The sequence below is a fragment of the Pogona vitticeps genome, chromosome 7 (assembly GCF_051106095.1).
Source record: "Pogona vitticeps strain Pit_001003342236 chromosome 7, PviZW2.1, whole genome shotgun sequence".
Classification (NCBI taxonomy): domain Eukaryota; kingdom Metazoa; phylum Chordata; class Lepidosauria; order Squamata; family Agamidae; genus Pogona; species Pogona vitticeps.
This window is the reverse complement of record NC_135789.1, coordinates 5,522,768-5,542,500: the sequence shown is the minus strand read 5'-3', so window position 1 is coordinate 5,542,500 and position 19,733 is coordinate 5,522,768. Positions and strand designations below refer to the sequence as shown.

At 46.4% G+C, this 19,733-nt stretch overlaps 2 protein-coding genes across 9 annotated transcripts in view; one reads left to right on the top strand and one right to left on the bottom strand.

Annotated features, from left to right (window-relative positions):
* The window catches only part of GABRD (gamma-aminobutyric acid type A receptor subunit delta), a 44,004-nt gene extending 36,140 nt beyond the window's left edge, over positions 1 to 7,864 (bottom strand). For both annotated transcript variants that reach the window (XM_072977650.2, XM_078379438.1), the window contains exons 1-2: positions 7,723 to 7,864; positions 4,868 to 5,133 (exon numbers count right to left, since the gene is read on the bottom strand). The gene's annotated coding sequence lies outside the window, so the exon portion shown is untranslated. The remainder of the gene's footprint in view (positions 1 to 4,867; positions 5,134 to 7,722) is intronic.
* The window catches only part of CFAP74 (cilia and flagella associated protein 74), a 62,523-nt gene continuing 50,534 nt past the window's right edge, over positions 7,745 to 19,733 (top strand). For 2 of the 7 annotated variants that reach the window (XM_078379436.1, XM_072977641.2), the window contains exons 1-8: positions 9,142 to 9,252; positions 9,429 to 9,614; positions 10,785 to 10,884; positions 12,050 to 12,193; positions 13,287 to 13,385; positions 15,583 to 15,687; positions 17,089 to 17,262; positions 19,145 to 19,255. In XM_078379436.1, the coding sequence (XP_078235562.1) occupies positions 9,479 to 9,614; positions 10,785 to 10,884; positions 12,050 to 12,193; positions 13,287 to 13,385; positions 15,583 to 15,687; positions 17,089 to 17,262; positions 19,145 to 19,255 (869 nt within the window). In that variant the 5' untranslated portion in view covers positions 9,142 to 9,252; positions 9,429 to 9,478. Of the gene's footprint in view, positions 7,826 to 7,966; positions 8,096 to 8,458; positions 8,597 to 9,141; positions 9,253 to 9,428; positions 9,615 to 10,784; positions 10,885 to 12,049; positions 12,194 to 13,286; positions 13,390 to 15,582; positions 15,688 to 17,088; positions 17,263 to 19,144; positions 19,256 to 19,733 lie in introns of those variants that run through there. The other 5 variants (XM_072977642.2, XM_072977643.2, XM_072977644.2 and 2 more) reach the window with 5 other exon arrangements.

The window sequence follows — 19,733 nt, the reverse complement described above, 5'->3', positions numbered from 1 at the left end:
CCATGACCACCAAAAAATGCAGAAGTATCAAACACTATGGACTGCATGCTCTCTGGCTCCCTCTGGTAGCAAATTCTGGTAAATACACACTAGAAATGCATCTAACTGTGTATTTCTTGTGGGGGGGTTTATTTAATATTTTCAGGCTGCGGATAAGTGAATCAGTGGATAAAGGGAGATCCTATTGGGAAATCAAGTCTCTACTTCTCACTCTCCAAACCAAGCAAATAGAAACCCAGATGATACATTGCTAGGTGGAATAAAGAGTCATGGTATTCGGATGAGATACTCATATATTCTATGAAAGAGACTCATACTGGCCTACTTCGCAGGGCTGTTTTGAAGACACCCCCCCAGTGCCGGATGCTTGGAACCACCATAGGAAAATTGGGCAGCTCTCCTTGTGTGGGATATTTACAGTAATGCGGTTTCCCTCTTCTTTTCAGCGTTTCCAAGGTTACGGCTGCTCGGATAAGCACAAAATAATTCTCCTTCCCTGAAGGAAACGGGAACCTTATAATACAAGGAAGATGTCATCCTTTTTGCCCCCAGGGCAGGTAATAACAACAAGGACAGCGTGAGTCGTCGTCCTTTGCGCACCACGGAGTGCGCTTTGTAAACTATCTCTTTGGTCTAGATCGCGGCAGAGCGTAGGGAGTTAAAAGATCGGGCAGGGAAGAAGACCTGGGATTTTTCAGAGGGGAAGGCAAGACCTTGGAAAAGCCAAAAAAAGAGAGGAAAGGCTTGATTTTGAAAACTCTCACTTTTACGGGTATCGTACAAAAGAGGCAGATTAGATGGGCGGCTCATGGAGAATCATGGGGTTCAAGGAGGTAAAACACAGCTATAGACTGAATTGTAAATGATGAAAGGGGGGAAATACAATTTTGTAGATTACAAGCACTTACGGCTTCTCCCCTTTTCACGCCTCCCCCCTAAGACATTATTCGGGGAGAACATGGCATCTAAAAGTCAGCAACCTGTAAACTGGATCCGAGCCTCGGGGGACATTCATGACGACAATCGTGCGGCGCTAATAAACTAGTTAGCATTTTTGTCCACAGTTCGAAGCACTTTGTACACAGACTAGATTTATGATTAAAATGACACTGATGGAGGAGGACACGAGTCGTAGGTTAAGTGCATTTTCTGCGTCGTTGTCGTCGTCATAGTCCTCTTCAAACTGCAGAGCTGGAAGGGATCCAATGGGGATCATCAAGTCCAGCCCCTGCCAAGGAGGCCCCGGGGGTGGAGGGGAATCGAACTCTCATCCGCTGGCTCTGCAGCGAAAGATGCAAACCACTGAGGTATCCAGACAACTCTTTCTAGGTATGTAGTTCTCAGAAGTGGTTCATTATTCCCTTACTCTGGGACTGTGCAGCTGGCCCAAGGCCACCCAGGCTGGCTCTTCTCTCAGGAGGCCCAGTGGGGGGAATCGAACTCCCAACTTCTGGCTCCGCAGCCAGATAACCTAAACCACTGAGCTATCCAGTCAGTTGATCAAATGAGCTGTCTAGTCACACCTACTGCCTGCGGTAGATGGAGGAGAATTTAGTTCCCATTTATGTTGGAAGACCTGAAAGCCATTTTGCCAGTTTGCTTATTTTGCGGGACAGAAAGACCACATGACATTTTAACAAATGCAAATACGGGAGAAAGTGAAAAGAGCAGACTGCAACACGGCAGAGAGAGTGGAAACATCTTAACCCTGATTGAACATGGATGGAGGTCAGATTACTGGTTTCTTGATGGTTAGATCTCAGCTTATGAGTCATGCTTCCTTGCTCTCAAAATGCAGCTTCTGCAATGCAGAAAATACAATGGGAAAGGTTTTGGCACTCCAATTCTTTGTTTATTAGTTACAATGGTAATGTACCCTGCTTTCTCTCCCGCAAGCCTGGAAGCAGCTCTCTTAGTGACCGTTGCTACTGGCGATGCAAACTCTGACCTGGTTCCTATCCATTCATTAAACGAAACAGTCCAGAGAGGGTTTGTTTTCTACCAGATGATGAGATTTTGCCGTTTCCCGTCTCTGAAAGAATGCATGCCTTGTGAAAACTGATTTTTTGTATTTCTTGGAAAGGTCCCAGAAAGTACCATTACAGTTATCCTTGCCTTACTACGCAGACTGTTAAAAAGAAGAAGTCTTGGATGGGTTATCTGCATCTTTCTGAGCCATCAGCTTGTCATTTTGTGTTCGTTTTCTCTCTCTCTCTCTCTCCAATAAAAATGTCTACTCAATAAGTTCAATCACAGCCTCAGATCATCTAGCAGCGGGCATGGAGGTAAGAGAATTCGCACCCTCTCTTTTCCTAAAGAGCAGGGTCTGGGAATATTCCCATTAAATTGAGTAGGGTTTTCATTGGAGTAAAACGTGCTTAGAGACATCCTGTTCACGTTTGTAAAAAAAAAATCTGCATTGTTTTAAACCACTGCACAAGAGGACAGCCTTTCCTTACACCTCTCCTTGTATATTATTGGAAATACACTTTCCATCTCGAAGGTGCCAAAGAGTGGGTGTTTTGAGAATCTTGCTGTGTGACTCGTGGCATCCTTCCCACACTGCAATCTGAAATGGCAACTCCGTTGCTATCTTGTCCTCCCGCTGAACGGAGCTCGGTCGGCAAACAGAGCCGTAGCCGGCGATTAATCACCGTGCAAAAAATGTTTCTGGGTGTGGAAGTGGATAATTCTCAGATATGTGTGCGCACACGCACACGCACACACACCCCCATGCATACATATACATACATACAAATATACCATTTAAATATGACTATGGATATTTATAGCCGGCTAGATAGCTCGGTGGTTTAGGTTATCTGGCTGTGGAGCCAGAGGTCTGGAGTTCGATTCCCCCACTGGGCCTCCTGGGAGAAGAGCCAGCCTGGGTGGCCTTGGGCAAGCTGCACAGCCCAAGAGTAAGCTGAGAAGAAGGGAATAATGAACCACTTCTGAGAACTACATACCTAGAAAGAGTTGTCTGGATAGCTCAGTGGTTGAGGTCTTTGGCTGCAGAGCCAGAGGCTGGGAGTTCGATTCCCCTCCCGGGTGAAGAGCCAGCCTGGGTAGCCTTGGGCAAGCTGCACCATCCCAGACCTCTGAGAAGAAGGGAACCATTTCTGAGGCTCCTCTACCTGGAAAACCCTGGAAAGGATTGCCATAAATCAGAATTGACATAGAGCAGATGATGATGATATGTCATAGCCTTGGGCAAGCTGCACAGTGCCTGGGATTTCCTCACCCCACCCCCAGAAGAAGGGCATGTAAAACCACTTCTGAGCCATCTCTACCTGGAAAAACCCGAAAAGGGTCGCCGTGAATCAGAATTGACTTGAGAGCACATGATGATTATTTGGGGTGCTTCTGCCCGAGGATGTTTCCTTGAGAGGAAAGCTCCGCTTAGCACTGCACCTGCATCAAAGCCTGCATGTTCCGGCTTTCATCTCAACAGCCTCTGATGCTGTGAACTGAATCTGTTCCTGTCGAGACGTTTTCTCTCCCTTTGAGGACGGCGGCAGCTTTGCAGGGAAGGATTCCGTGGGAGCCGCGCATTGTCAGCTCCGCTGGGTGTTTAATGTTTCGAAAAAAGATTTATACGCCACCTGTAACTGCGAGGGATGGATCGGGGTTGGAGGTGGAGAACCCAGGAACCCACAGTCCACAGATTACATTCCAAACTCATCATCATCATCCTCTTAGAAGTACAGGACTGGAAGTGATTGTATGGACCATTGAGCCCAGTTGAGGAAGCCCAGTGGGGGAATCGAACTCCCAACCTCTCGCTTTGCAGCCAGAGACCTAAACCACGGAGCTTTCATGCCGCGAGAGAACTGGAGTGCACGGGGCTTGAACCACCATCTGAGTCAGCCACCGCCACTGTCGTTCCGCAACCTCTGGGTATGGATCGCTCAGTGAGTTAGGTAGATCTGCATGCAGTGCCAAAGGTTGGGGGTTCGATTCCCCCACTGTGCCTCCTGGGAAGAAGAGCCAGCCTGGGTAGCCCTGGGCAAGCTGCACAGTCCAAGGGCAACCCCAGATGAAGTTAGGCCACCCCTCCCTGAGCACTCTAGAGCAGTGGTTCTGAACTTTGGGTCCCCAGATAATTCTCAGGCTACAACTCCCAGAAATGCTGGCCAGCACTGTTAGTGTTGAAGGCTTCTGGGAGTTGTAGTCCAAGAACAGCTGGGGACCCAAGGTTGGGAACCCCAGCTCCAGACCAAGAAAAATTAGTTAGTTAGTCCACCCCTTTAGTGCCGAAGCACTATTCCGAGTGGTTTACAAACAGACCCGTTCTGCTTTGATATGACCACCTCTGGAATATTTTGCCCAGCTTTGAGAATCACAGTTGAAGAAGGATATCAGAAAGCCGGCATGTGGCCAGAGGAGGGCGATCAACGTGGCCACGCTCGGTGAGAAATGGTTGACAGAGCTGGGTATCTTCAGCCAGAATAAGAGAAGACAGCGAGCCGTTTCCATAGTAGTGTACAAAGCGTTCTGTTTGGGGAGAACTCAAAATAATGGATTAAAACTACAGAAAAGGACATTTTGAGGTAAGCATTAGGCTGTGAAGATCATCAGAGGAGGCCTTTTCCCCCAAGTAGATTTCCTGCTTTGTCCGAGGGCTGGACTGGATGACCTTTTGAGTTCCCTTGGGTATCAACCATCTATGATGGTAACCACAGTGCCATTTGAAAAAAATAATTATTTGTTGTCGCAAAACTAACCTATATAAAGGTTCTCGTGCTCTAATATTGTGGCAGCCACAGACGTTAAAACCCAAAAAGGAACCTAAAAATAGCATGATAAGTGAAAGCAAATAAAAAAATTATCTGCCTATTAATAAGTAACTTGCAGAAAGACATACCACACAAACATCAGAGATTTTCTGTCGGTAGACACATAAAGGACGACTTTGAGTCATTCGATGTGGCTTTGTTTTGTGGGTACCCATCAAGCAGATTTAGATTTTGCAAAGTTCCGTCTGGAAATGGAGACTTTCCTGTCCCTCCGGGAGCAGCTTTTAGGATGGACTCATCGGAACAGCCAAGAAAACATGGCCACAAAGATATTGTCACTCAGACGTCGAAGGAGAATTCATTTTTCAAGGCGCTTGCATGATGGCTGCCAATGCTAAAAACAGAACAAGGAGAAACAGCCAAAAAAAGTGTCGTTCAGCAATATCTACACAGTATAGATAGCCAAGAGAGAGAGAGAGAGAGACCTCTAAATAAAGATTTGGCTGAGCATTTAAGCTATTACATGAGCTGTAATTTCTGACAACTGGCATTTTTTTTCCTTAGTGCCTCCCTTCCTCTGCACACATTCTCCGCCCGGTTGGCAAATGTGCTGAACCAACAGCACCACAATACATGGGAAAATCGCTGATCATTAGTTCCCAGCCTGGAATTATAAAATAACGGAGTCGGAAGGGGCCTACAAGGTCATTGAGTCCAGCCCCCCGAACTGTATCCAATGTGTTTTACTGGCATTCAAATTACCATTTTGGAGGCTTTCAGGGTACCTTTGCTATGTTGGTACACCTTAGTGGTTTAAGGTTTCTAGCTGTGGAACCAGACAGCCGGAGTTCGATTCCCGACCTTATCTCGGCAAAAGCCAGCCTAGGTGGCCTTGGGCAAGCTGCACAGTCCCAGGGCACCCCCAGAGGAAGGGAGCGGTAAACCACTTCTGAGTAATAGCTCAATTGTTTATATCTGGCTTTGGGGCCAGATGTTGGGAGTTCAATTCCCCCACTCCAGGGAGAAGAGCCAGCCTGTGTAGCCTTGGGCAAGCTGCACAATCCAGAAGAAGGGAGCAGGAAACCACTTCCGAGTCTTCTCTATCTGGTAAACCCCGAAAAGGGTGACCATAAGTCAGAACGGACTTGACAGCACATGGTTATTATTAGGGTACCGCTATTATCTGTTCCCTTAAAAAAACTCCTGGGAGCCTGGCTCTGGGGCAGGAGAAGCTTCTTGGGCGGGGGGGGGCAGGGTTGGACTTCCAGTCCCAGAATCCCTCTCCATCAGCCATTCCACCTGGGATTTCGGAGATAAGAAGTTGAAAAATGGGAACAGACAAAGATGTTTTAGAACTGCAGAGTTGGAAGAGACCTTGTGGATCATTGATAGAGGACCATCTCATGGGTGTCCCTACAGATCCGTCCAGTACAAACAGGAGCACAGAGTTTTGTAGCTGCAGGTGGGGACACCTTATAGTAAAAAGAAGAGAAAAGAAAAGAATACCAGGCTTTTATAGGGGTGGATGATCTCTAGCCAGGCCTAGATTCAAATCACTATTCAGCCATGAAGTTTCTTGGAGGAAACTATCCTAGTTCTGCCCACCTCAGAAGACTGTTGTGAAAATAAATAAATAAATAAATAAATAAATAAATAAATAAATAAATAAATAAACAATAACAATAACAACAACAACAACAACAACAATAACAATAACAATTGTTATTGTTATTGTTATTGTTATTGTTATTGTTGTTGTTGTTGTTGTTGTTGTTATTATTATTATTATTATTATTATTATTATTATTATTATTATTATTATTATTATTATTATTATTATTATTATTATTTCAGGAGCAGCGAGGCAGACATAAAAATAAACGTGGCCAAGCTCTATGCCTGCTGTGAATTCCTGTCCCCTTTTCGGGAATAAAGTAACTGGGTTTCTCTGGTGCAGCGTCTTTAGCAAAAGAGCATTTCTGCTTACCCTCTGTTTTTTAAAATGTCTACATCCGTGCAACAAAATGGAAGCAAAAGTGTGCATTTAAACACTATGCTGTCCAAAATGCTCCGGCATCTTGGAAAGCATGGTTCAAACAGGTCTTTCCATCCCAGTTCTTTGTTTGGGGAGGGGGAGGTGTTCTTGCTGCTGGGAATCGACTACGCTTTATTCGTTTTTCCAAAGTCATGTATAATCGACAAAATCACGAACATGCCTTTGTGTTTGCCAAACAGGGCTCAAGGTGTAATTTTTCTTTTTAAGAATTTCTACGCTGTATGAAATGGCAGGAAACCTCCACAACCCAGTTTGGTGTTGTTAATTCGCATTTCCCAGGGATCAAAGCCTCCATCAACCTCCTTAGGCCTTTAAACGGCTCCTGTGTTACTTTCCCCTCCTTTCACTTTCCCCAACAGGCTGGCCCAGCGTGGACACGAGAGAGTGATCTCTTTGGAAACTCTGCGCTTTTCTGTCTTTTCAGCAACCATCTTTCCAAAATTTCAGTGGGCGTGCATGGAGACCCTCGCCTCCCCGCCCCCCGGCCACATCCGCCGGCCTGCCTTGTGCACGCAAAACCTTGCATTTCAGCAAACCATTCCGTTTTGGACACGCGTTGACCCATCCCGACGTGACGGGTCCGGGACCTGCCTTCTATGCCACCCGACCTTCAAGGCAGAGAGCTTCGAGCAGAAAGGTGCCGCTCGATGGACTACAACTCCCAGAAGCCTCAGAGTGCTGGGAGTTGTAGTCCCAAGTCACAACAGCGATGCATCGGCTCTGCCCACCTGTTGTTCCAAGCCCGGGATCCCGAGGCTAGGTCGCGGGAGTATATAGGACTGTACCATCTCCTCTCAAAGGGGATAACCCCATCCTTAGCCCTTCACAGATCCCTCCCTTCCTCCTCCACCACAGCCCATAATTTCTCTAGGCTGACAACCAGCCACACGGATTGCAGACCTAGATGGGGGGGAGAGAAAGACCCACCTTTTCTCCTCATTTACAGCAAGAGATCATGATTCACCCCCTTTTCCCCCGCGTTGGTTCACTCCGTTGCCTTAGACGCGGTCCCAAACGGACCGCTGGAGAGGTAAGGTGCCTTTTGGTTCGTTCCCCGCTTTTCGGGGCTAGTCTAATTTAAGCCTGGGGGCGAGGGGGCAGGAAATTGGGCGCTACCATTCGCAGAAAGTAAGGGGGGGCTGAGTTGGGGGTCCAGTTTATAGGGTCGTGGCTTCAGGTCTCGAGAGTCTAACTGTCGGAAAAAAAAAGTGAAACCGTCCTTTTAGGGGTTTAGGGCTGAGCAGGAGTTCCTTAACTTCTCTCCCTTCGCGTCTTCTTCAGGCAGGCAGAAACCAAACAGGTGAAGCTCCCATCCTGGTTCAAGAGGGCAGGGGGAAACCTTGCCAAATTGATTCTGCGCCTGGAGAAGGATGATGAAATACACCTGTTTTTAGGGTTTCTTTTGTGTGTTTTTTAAGGGTGCCTTAGTTTTATTTAAGTCATATTGAGGATGTGGTAGTCTCTCTCTTTTTTAATGTAAAGAGCTAACCTGGGTGTGGGTTTCTAACTCTGGACCCATCCAAAAAAAATCTGTTTTGTTGGGTTCTTTGCCTATGAATGGATGCTGGGATGTATCCCTCAACTTTCATGGCCAGACTTTGCTTTAGGGCTGCCTGACATAAATAAATAAATAAACAAGCAAACCTCTCTTTTGGATTAAATCGAGGGAAGATAAATAGGAATTATCTGTGCCCCACCGGAAACCTCACGGCAGGCTGCCTCTGGGGCAGAAGAAGCCAAGGGTAAGCTGGGCCCCGTGGCCAGACCACCCATCTTATTTGTGAAGGAGAATCTGGGACAGGTAGACCTTTAAATATTTTATTTTATTTTTATACTGCCTTTCTCCACATAGGGGAAACCAAGGTGGCTCATGACAATTATGACCACACAGTCATAACAGTTAAATACGCATAAATATGGAAACCTGAATAGCTGTTAGTGGTTTATTCCTGAGACTTTGATGTAGTAGCCAAAAATCTTCTGGTGTAGTTGCAATGGTATTACGCTTAATGCTGTATCTCTGGGAGGCAAATTGCCTCCAAAGAAGAAATACTGTATCACCAGTATTATCTGTGTGGCACCGAGTCCCAGCTAGATGACTCCTGTCTGAGGTGGTCAATAATTTTAATTTTTATTTCCCCCCCCCCCCAATTCATGTGTGAATCAAACAGTCACTGCTTAGCAGCAACACCTGTTTTCTAAATGGTAATATTATTTTTCTCTTTCATTTTCCCCCATGAACTGAATGGAACATTCTCGTAATAAAGTGGGCGGCTTGACTGAGCTTAATGGAGTCGCTAGATAGCTCAGTGGTTTAGGCCTCTGGCTACGGAGCCAGAGGTTGGGAGTTCGATTCTCTCCACCCCCCACTTTGACCAGGGCTGGATGTGATGATCCATAGGATCTCTTCCAGATCTGTAGTTCTAAGATGATGGCGATGATGATCAGGTTCTCAAGGTATGTGAGATATGTAAGGAGTGGTTTCACCAGTTCCACACCCCAAATGAGTTTCCATAGCTGAGCAGGGATTCGAACTCAGGCCTCCTGAGTCCTAACCTATCACTCTATCCACTATAAACCATGCTGGGTATCAGCCACATTTTTCCACTGATTGTTCTTCTTCTGTTTGGTAGCTGAGTGTTCATTTGGAGGAGAAAGGAGGAAAATCACCCCAAAGAAAGGCATGGCATCTCCTGCTAGTTCAGAAGAGGATTTAAGCCCTGATTTGTGTTTCCTGGAAGAAGACAATGAAGAAGAAGAGGAAGAAGAAGAAATCTGTGCACCTGAACCACTTATGGGAGAGAAAGACCAACAGGAAGGTTAATAAACAGAAGTATTCTGCTGTTCTGTGTTATACATACAGCAAATATGGTTTGATTGACTTATATAGACCAAGGTGATGTGAAGGTAGAGAATGTTCACAAACATTCCAGCCATTCAGGGGACAAAACTTGGTTTCTTGTTACGTAGGTTGCTTTATGGTCATCCCATCTGCTCTGCTCACTGGCTAATGGGAACGGAGAGGAAAATCAAGGGGAATAGGCTGGGTACATGAACACTCTATTTGTTCATAGTAAATAAAGATAAACCATCAATTCTGGGATCAGAGTGGTCGGAAGGCCAGATGGGCGGGGTATAAATCAAATAAAGAAATAAATAAAAATAAATAAATCATAAATGTAGAAGAGGATAAATGAGCCACTGACCATGTTGGTTTGAGAATTCGGGGAATTTTAGTCCAAAACAGACCATGATTTATTTTTCCAAGAGTACCCCCCCTTCCCCCCGGATTATCATGGTGTGTAAAATCACTTGGATCACATCAATGAGGTCTGCTGGAGGAATAAAATCAAAGTCTGAACAGGCACATGGGGGGGGGAACCCCTCGTTCATAGGGTGGTGGTTTTATTTTAGTTCCACTTTCCCTGGGAAAAGCGAAGCACTATTAATATTTAGTGCAGTGTTTTATTTGGTTATTGTCAAGACCAGAGAGCAGAAGTGACAGGATGGCGGAACGGGTTTTTAGAGGCATTTAAGCAGAAGAAGCCTGACTCTGTGTTAGGACTATGATGGCGGCCACCTGCGTTTCGGATCCTGCGTTAAACCACGGTTTCACCCCAGGACCTCCCACCTCCATCATCAGGAGACAGCCTCATGATGTCCATGCATTTCCTCTCTGCGTCTTCCCACGAGCCTCCGAAGGCCATAAACCCAGATTCCCATTGGGTTATTTCAGCGTTCCTGAGCGTAGCACTTAAGGCTGATTGCTCATGACAGCTCCTTTGCTAAGGTGGAGAGTGTTTGTCTGCTTTAAGTCCCCCGGGTAGAAAATGGTCTCTTTTTTTATGTTTTGTGGCACGGTTCTCTCCACCCACCCACCCCACAGCTTTTAACCCGTCATCTTAGTGGCCTCATCTTTTCGCTTGTCAAGGAACCGAATCCAAAGTGTCCATTGTTTAATGGGCTCAAGTCTCTTTCATTTCCATCAGGACTCGGCTCCGGAGAAGAAGACTACCGGGAGGAGGAAAGTGTCCCGATGGGAAGCGATGAGCCTTCAGAAAAAGCAGGAGGAGATTTTCAGTCTGATGGGTGAGTCTAGGCAGCTGGATGGATACCTGATCTGTGTCTGCCACTCATCCGTGCTTCGTGGACCGGATATGTTTCTCACCACTAAATACATTGATTGGATTTCCTGTAAATGTGGAGTTTGTGCCACAATTCCAAAATTCAAAGAGTTGATTTAAAAAAACAAAAACTGCAGACCTCTAAGTTCTTCCAGACAACAGGTCCTCCGATGCTCAAACCAAAAGCAATTTAGTTCTGTTTTCAGGAGTGGCCACCCGCACCCAAGTCAAAAGTTCACATGAACAGGCTTGTCTTAAGCTGCTTGGTGGTTCCAGGTTCTCATGCCCAGAGATGCAAGCAAGAGCTGCAACAAAATATTGCAGCGTGGGTTTCTGCTGTGCAGGATTTTAGATCCAACCTTCCTTCCATCTGCCCTCTTCTACCCCACATGGCCCAATAGACAGCAAGAATTCTGTGGCCGCAGAGATCTCTCGGTCTTCGAAAAGCTGTTTTGAGACATGCTTTCCTCAGCATCTCTGCTTAGGGTACATTTCGAATATTTATAATTATATTATTTGTTTGGTATGGGGGTGGTGTTCTTCAAACCTTTAGATATATCTCTGTTGGGGGTGGGTGGAACCTTTTTTTAATCTGTTAAGAAGCGCAGCGATGTTTCCAAATATGGGGGCCTTAAATTTTGAAAGACCTCGGAAACAGAGTCATTTGGGGGCCCTTTAAAAAGTACGAAAGAAAATGGAGCATAAAAATTGACTTAAGTTTAAAGATGAAGGTGCAATGAAAGATTGAGCCAGGGGTTGGTCTTGATGGCCTTACAAGCTCCTTCCAACCCAATGATCCTATGATTAGACAGATTATCGTATTGCTTACCTTCTGAACCAAATGGAGTGAGCTGTACTAATCTTATGATGCCAAATGTTGGGCTAATTCAATGGCTCCCCACCTTAGGTCCTCAGATGTTCTTGGAGTAAACTCTCCGAAGCCTTTAGATCTAGCTGTGCTGGCTAGGATTTATGGGAGTTGTAGTCCAAGAATATCTGGGGATCCAAGATTGAGAATTGGTAGGCTGGCCCATGTCTAGATGTTCTTCTCTGCTCTTATGGCTTTTTAGTAAACGTAGAATTCCCCATATCTGGAATTTGAAATCCTCTTCTTTTTTTTTCCTTCGAAGGGAAAGTTTGGAGCCACCCACCACCTTGGGTAGCAAAAGGACAATGAACCACGCAGACCGGGTTCGCGTGCTCAACCTGCGCAGGAACTTGAACGAACTTGACAACCTCGCCAAAGGAAAAGAGATGATGGTTCAGAAAACCAGGCCAGTTGTCTACTTCTTGCCCACCATGCGTGGAATAAAAGTGGTTTGTGAGGGTTTGCGTTTCAGCTGAAAGACACAGACTTCCCATCAGGCTGAAAGCTTGTCTGTGGTCCTTCATGTAAAAGAACCTGCTTTTGTTTTCACGTATGCCTGGAAATAAATGGCTTTCTAGGGAGGGGAGAGAAAAGGGAGAGCTGTGTCTCGTTGACTCAGCTGCTAATTGGAAATCCATGTTAAAATCTAACACCCCTGCCTTGACTCTCCCAAGCAAGCTCTGTGAAATGCCCTCTTCCCTCCTCATTCCTGTTTCCTTTCCTCCCCAGTTTGTGAGTCTGTAGGAAGGACCGGTCTTGCGTTCTAACCTGGATACAGTGCTTAGAAAATGTGGGGCTCTTTATGGGCTAGATCCAGTTCTTAGTCCCAGGACATGTAAACCCAACCTTTGACCAGTCCAAAGGCTTAGATCCAGTTTTTATCCCCTGTTATAGTAAACAAAGGTATGCAAATTCCCTTGATTCAATACACCTACTCTAGCTGGCAACAGCAATTGGATTTTTGGCTGTTCTGTGTCTGAGGATGATGACAATGTCTGGTGTACCAATGATCTACAATCGTGCCCCGCTTAACGATTACCCCGTATAACGACGAATCCGCTTCATGACAATGTTTCTGCGGTCGCAATTGCGATCACAAAACGATGTTTTAATGGGTTTTTTTCACTTTGCGACGATTGGTTCCCTGCTTTGGGAACCAATTCTTCGCATTACGACGATAAAAACAGCTGATCATTGGGTTTTCAAAATGGCTGGCGGCTGCTCAAAATGGCTCCCCACTGTTTTTAGGAGGCATTTTTCTCAAGGCAGGCACCCAAAAATGGCCACCCTATGGAGGATCTTCACTGGACGATTAGGTATTTTGCCCATTGGAACACATTAACTGGTTTTTAATACGTTTCAATGGGTTTTTTAATTTTGTTTGACGACATTTTCGCTCTACAGCGATTTCGCTGGAACAAATTAATGTTGTCAAGCAAGGCACCACTGTATGAACAAAGCCTGACTCCTCAATAATGGGAAATCATTGTTTTTTCCAGGGAAGAACTGAATGCCTGTCGTTCTCGGATCGATATGTTAACACTGCAGCAAAGGGACGTGGAGACAGACATTGAGAGAGAAAAGGAGGCTGGCAACGTGTAGGTAACAGCAATTCCCGTTTGCACTGCATTAGGGCAATTGCTCGGTAGCTGTGTGGTTGAGAGTTCGATTCCCCCACTGGGCCTCCTCGAGAGGGGCTGGACTCGATTTATAGGGTCCTTTTCTAGCTCTGCAGTTCTAAGATTAATTAATATTTCCCAGAATTTATTCACACAATATAACAATTTATATCCTTTCCCGTTAGGTATTCTGGCTAGGAATTTTAGCAGCTGTGGTCTAATGCAGGCTAGTCATCTTTGCTGTTTAGCCATGAGAATGTCAATCGGGGGGCTGGATTGCAGGCCGTGGAGTTCCCGTGGGTCTTCTCGCCCACCGTGCGGCTTTCCAGATGTTCGGGGGGGCCTACAGTGCCCATCGGCCACAGCCGGCATAGCCAAGGGTGAGGGCTGATGAGATTTGTAATCCGAGAATCACTGGCAAGGTTGTATGGTGCCCATCCTATTGACAATAAGGAATTATAGGATTGGAGATGGTTTTGTCTTTGGGATTCGAGGCATTGTTTCCTCCAGGGGGCGCCCTGGGACTGTGCAGCTCACCCAAGGCTACCCAGGCTGGTTCTTTTGGAATGCACAGTCGGGGAATCAAACTCCCAACCTGTGGCTCTGCAGTCAGAGACCCAATCCAGCCAGCTATAGAACTCCTTCGTGGACTTTTCCAAGATCCGTTCCATGGGTTCCCCTAAACTGGAAGCAACTTCCCGCAACATAACATCATCCGTAAGAGTTCTATACCCAGATTACGCAGCCATAACGAGGAGCAGCAGACCTTATTTTTTTTTTTTTTTGTAACAAGGTGACCTCTGTTTAATTTAGCAAGGAGGTCCCCTCTGATGAATTCAGCAAGGAGATGGCCTCTAATTAATGCGGCATGGTTGATTGCAAACGTGTCTCGGAGACAGCCGCGCGGAAGCGGAAGGAAATCCCCTCTCATTTTGGGAAGTTCTTTTATGGGAACAACAATATTGCTATTAATCTCGTTAATATAACTGCGCGCCAAGGCACCGCACCCTAAGGAAAATGTCTTCTGTCCCAGTCAGTGAAATAATTGCAAGTTACCTGCATACAAGGAAAAGAGGGGGAAGTACCAAAAGTGGAGGCAGAGAAGGCTTGCCGTTGCCATTTCAGGAGTGTGTACTTCCTTGGGAAGAAAATGCCTGAACTGCTGCAGAGCTCAGAGGTTGAGGAGTCTCTGGCTGCAGAGCCAGAGGTTGGGAGTTCGATTCCCCCCTCTGGGGCCTCCTTGACAGGGGCTGGACTAGATGATCCATAGGGTCCGTTCCAGCTCTGCCGTTCTACTATGATGATGGTTGTGGCTGTCTTTGGCAGCTGTCTCCTTGTACCTTCCAGAGATGTAAAGAAAGTCCCACCCGGTCTGGCTGGTGCTTCTTAGACCCTGGATGGTGCCCGAGGCAGCTTGTACCCATCACCTTGCACTCAGTGCTTTGGACTACAACTCCCATTGCACCAGAGAGCCATGAAAAATGGGGGTTGTCGTCCAACGCACCTTAAAGGCGCAAAGTCAGAGATAGCCGAACGATGGGAATATATTAATTCTAGCCGTAGTTCACAGGCTTGAGGTTTGCTGCTGGATGCAAAACAACTCCTTCAGGTTTTGTTGGATCTGGTGGTAGTGGGTGAATAACAGCATTTATAAAAATACATTCAGTAGAATTGTCTACTGAAATGCCTGCCTGCCTTCCTTCCTTCCGTCCTTCCTTCCTTCCGTCCGTCCGTCCGTCCTTCCTTCCTTCCTGCCGTCCAACCGTCCGTCCGTCCGTCCGTCCGTCCGTCCGTCCTTCCTTCCTTCCTTCCTTCCTTCCTTCCTTCCTTCCTTCCTTCCTTCCTTCCTTCCTTCCTTCCTTCAAATCACCAACCACTTTAGCAAAGGCTGCCGTCTCTCCAGAAATGCTCTTGAGTTCATTATTGCCGGTGTAGAGGTTTTTAAAAGGAGAGCCGGCTGTTTAGAAATCTAATTGAAAGACATGCCATTAATACAAACCAGCCGAATTCTGAAAACAGAACCCTTTACCCCCACGAGGCACCCGTTGTGGTCCCTTTTATTATTATTATTATGAAGGTCTTTTTTTTTTTTGAGGCGCCAGGTTCTTAACATCCATTATTTCCAATTTTCTCCTCTTTTCTTCTTTTTATCTCCTTCCCTCCCCTGTTAATGCAGGGCCAGCGTATTCCACCTCCAGGCGATGCTACGGCGCTTGCGTGCTGAGCTGGGAAATGAAAAGGACCTCGAGGCCAAAATTGCGCAGCTCCTGAACGAAAATGTGTAAGCGAAAGAGACACAGGAAGAGATGATGAAAAGATTATACTTCCTTCCCCCCATCCCACCCCCAATTAGGAATTTAGCAATGAGGCAGAGGGAAGACTCTTACTTCAATGTTTCTTATTTAAAAGTGGTGCAGTTTAATAGATAAGCAGGTGAACGAGTTAAGGTCTCAAACCTGGAACGATAAGAAAAAGGCGGGCGAGATAATGGGATGCCTCCCAGAGGCCTGTTGAGAAATGTTGTCCTGTGCAACTCCCTCCCACTGGAGGCCAGGCTGGCCCCCTCTTTGCTCTCCTTCTGCAGACAGGCAAAGCCCTTTCTCTGCAGGCAGGGTGGTTTCCCCACCACCTCCAAACAGGCTGGATAAGATGCGAGCTGCTGGCTTCCTCCCCCTCCAAGTTTTTATACTGCTTGTATAAAGGATCGTCCCAAAGAAGCTTTTTCTAGGATCTGCTCAATGTTGGGCCACTGCTAGTCTCCCGACAGGATGAAAGCTTTCTCGGGGTCTCCCTTTAAAAAGCGACATCCGTGAAAACGTAGCGGTAGTTCCAAACCGTGGCGTTCCCCATTCCTTGGACTGCAATTCCCAGAGATGCAGGCCAGCAGAGCTTGTGGTGAAGGCGTCTGGGATTTGCAGCCCAAGAACATCTGGAGATCCCAAGGTGGGGAACCTCTGCTATGTAGTAAAGAATGACAAATATAACAACAGAATCCCTGTGGATGTATAAACGCTTGCTTTCTTGAATCATGTCAAGAGTGTCGCGCAATTGAAAATTATGGATGTATACGAAATATAGGTAAAGCTTAAAAAAAAACAAATTAAAATGTTGAGATGTCTAAACTATTTTTTTGACCAAAAGCTGTTCTTAAAGGGAAAAACAGGACATGATGATGAAAGGCATTGCAGAAACATCAGCTGAGTCTATTTCAAGTAGAGAAAGAAACCTACTAACACGGGGAAACCCACCAGAAGGTGGCGCTGTGAGGAAAGGTGTGGGTTATGTGGAAGAAGAGCCTGTTTGGCCCTGGGGTCTGAAGTGCCCGACCATCCTCTTCCCCAGCCTCCATACGCTGGCTTCAGGCTTTGTGAAACCTTCAAGCTTTATAGCTGGCAGGAAATCCCGGTTGCGGTCCATTTATTAGCTAAAAAAAATGCTTGCCTTTGTAAAATCAGCTTTTGCTTTATGGCTCTTGATGTGTTGTAAGGTCTGGCTTTGGTGACCTTTTTATCTGTGGTCCGCAAACCTTCGCCTTTCTTGGTCTTTTCCTGCCTCTTTAGGGATTTATCGGGGACGAGCCTTCCGGGGAATAAATTATTTGAGCAAGCCAAGGAGTCACCCGGGCACTGGTGGGCTGACCGTCTTTGTTAATGGCGGGCCTCTGTTTTGCACAACAAACCAGGTTTGAGATGTGGAAGATCGAAATTGAACAAGGGAATTTCTCCGAGCTGCGCCGGCAGGTCAAACGGGACGAAGGGGAGCTGGACCGGCAGCAGCAGGAACAGGCCAAGGAACGCCTCCAGAAGCAGGAGGGCAGAGCTCGGCAGCTGAACCGTCGGTGGCTGGCCACAGAGAGGTAAACTGGGTACAAACTGCTTCCCCATCGTCAATTCTTCCTGGAGTTTGAGATCCTCAACGACCACTTCTTGTTTCCAAACAAGAACATATTGGGAGGATTTGATTTCTAAAAGCTGGAGTAGTCCACACATCCTCTTACCCCCTCTATCTTTTCTTATTCCGTTTAAAGGGCATTCTGGGGCATTTTAGAGGCTTTCTGAGGTTTCAGATTGGCTGGACAGCTCGGTGGGTTTAGGTCTCTGGCGGCCGAGCCAGACATTGGGAATTCGATTCCCTCCCCCCCACTGAGCCTCCTGGGAGAAAAGCCAGCCTGGGTAGCCTTGGGCAACCTGTACAGTCCCAGGGATTTCTCTCCCCCCCCCCCAGAAGAAGCAAATGAGAAATCACTTCTGATTATTCTCTACCTGTAAAACTCTGAAAAGAGGCGCCATAACTCAGAATTAACTTGACAGCACATGATTATTCCTGTTTTGAGATTTTCAAGTTTTACACCATTCTCTTATCAACCTGAAGCACAAACACCCCAGCAACAAAAATTGCAAGGAGCGGCTCTGTCAAGTTATGTAAAGAGTTAGCTTTCCACCCCCACTGCAAACGAGCTAGTCCGCTAACAGTAAGTACCATATTTTTCAATGTATAAGACTATACTTTTGTTTAAAATCTTTAGACTAAAAATTGAGGGTCGTCTTATACACGGAAATGAGCTGAGGAGAGAAAAAAACCAAGTGGAGGGGAAAGCAGGGATCAAAGTGATCCTACAGGGTTATGATCCCTGCTTTCCCCTCCACTTGCTAAGCCTTAGCAAAAGGAAAGCAGGGATGGCTTTGATCCTTGCTTTCCCCTCTGCTTACTCTCATGGGGCTTAGCAAATGTAGGGGGAAAGGATCAAAGCAATCCCATGGGTGTATAAGGGAGAAAGGGATCAAAATGATCATGCAGTCACGGGATTGCTTTGATCTCTTTCCCCCTCCCCCACAAAGGGGGAAAGCAGGGATCAAAGCGATCCTGCAGTACTTTGATCCCTTTCCCCCTACACTTGCTAAGCCCCACTTAGATTTCTTAATTTTGGATTAGAAAATGTGGTGGTGGGATGTCTTAAAAATGGGGGCGTCTTATACACAGAAAAATATGGTAATAGATCTGAATTACTTTATAAAAAGTAATTTCCCAAGCTCTGGTCTCATGTGCGTCATTTGAAGGGCATTTCATTGCTGCCATAAGGACAACTCCATTCGTATTTAGTTCAGTTCTCCTTTGGAACGCACCCAGCCTAGGTGTTTGGCAGGCTTTGAGGGTGACGAAGCACGCTCTGGAGTAACTAATTATAGCTCACAGGGGAAGTGCTCTGCAGGATCTGAGAGAGCTTCCCATGAAAGCAGATGGAGAGGTGAGATCAGTGCTCAATCACAGACATTTTGTGCAAAAATTCCTCGGTTTAGTGTCTGAGAACCGGGGGGATCTCTTGCCCTCTCGTGTCATAGGGATCAGGAGCATGCATCTGCCTCCAGCAGAACCCCCCCACCCCCACCGGTCCTTCAAAACTCTGCTCAGCCCTCATTCTGCCAAGCAGAATCTCATAGGAGGCATTTAAAGAAAATGTCTGCTTTGCTTTTTCTTCTTTTCTCACTAAGCTATGAACTTTGGCAGAGGTCACCAGACACTCCAGTCATGGTCTTGCTACTTTAAGAGTGAAGGTAAAGATTTCAACTGCTGGGGTGGCTTAGGTCTGGAGCCGGAGGCTGAGAGTTCGATTCCCCCGCTGTGCCTCTTTGACAGGGGTTGGACTTGATGATCTATAAGGTCCCTTCCAGCTCTGCAGCTCTAAGATGATTGTTGTCGCATCACCAAGCACTCCCCCCCCTTTTTTTGTTTCTCTTTAGAAAAATACAAGATGCTCAGAAGGATTACGAGGAGAGGCTTCCCAGAGCTTTACAAGACGCTCAGAAGAATCACGAAAAGGCGATCCGGTTTTTGAAAAGCAGCCTAAGAAGGTTTGCTGTGGACATGTATTGCTGATGGCATCCTCGTGAAATGACTGAGGTGGCCTTTTAAGAGCGGGTTTTCATGGCAGCCTCAGAAAAACGGCTTATGTTTAATAAATCAGCAGTTCTCTGTTCCACACACTGAGAATCGATGTGGTTGCTGAAATCCTGTTGTTTAAAATCGTAAGTCACAACTAGAACAGGCCCATAAAATCAATGGAGATTTTGTGAGCCTCCTCCTCCTTCTCCATAAGCACCATGAAATCTAGTGGGCCTGCTCTAATTGCAAATTACGAAGCTAAACAAGAGGATTTCCGCCCCTTTCCCCATTTAGTTTTCACTTACTACGTATTTAGCAGTTGATTCAATGGGTCAACTCTAGCCGGGCAGAAGGGATTCACAGAGCAGATTAGCTTCACGTTCCCCAGAGTAGGCCACCGTTTTGCTTATTAACTGGCACTTACCGTGTTGATCACTGACTCTGAGA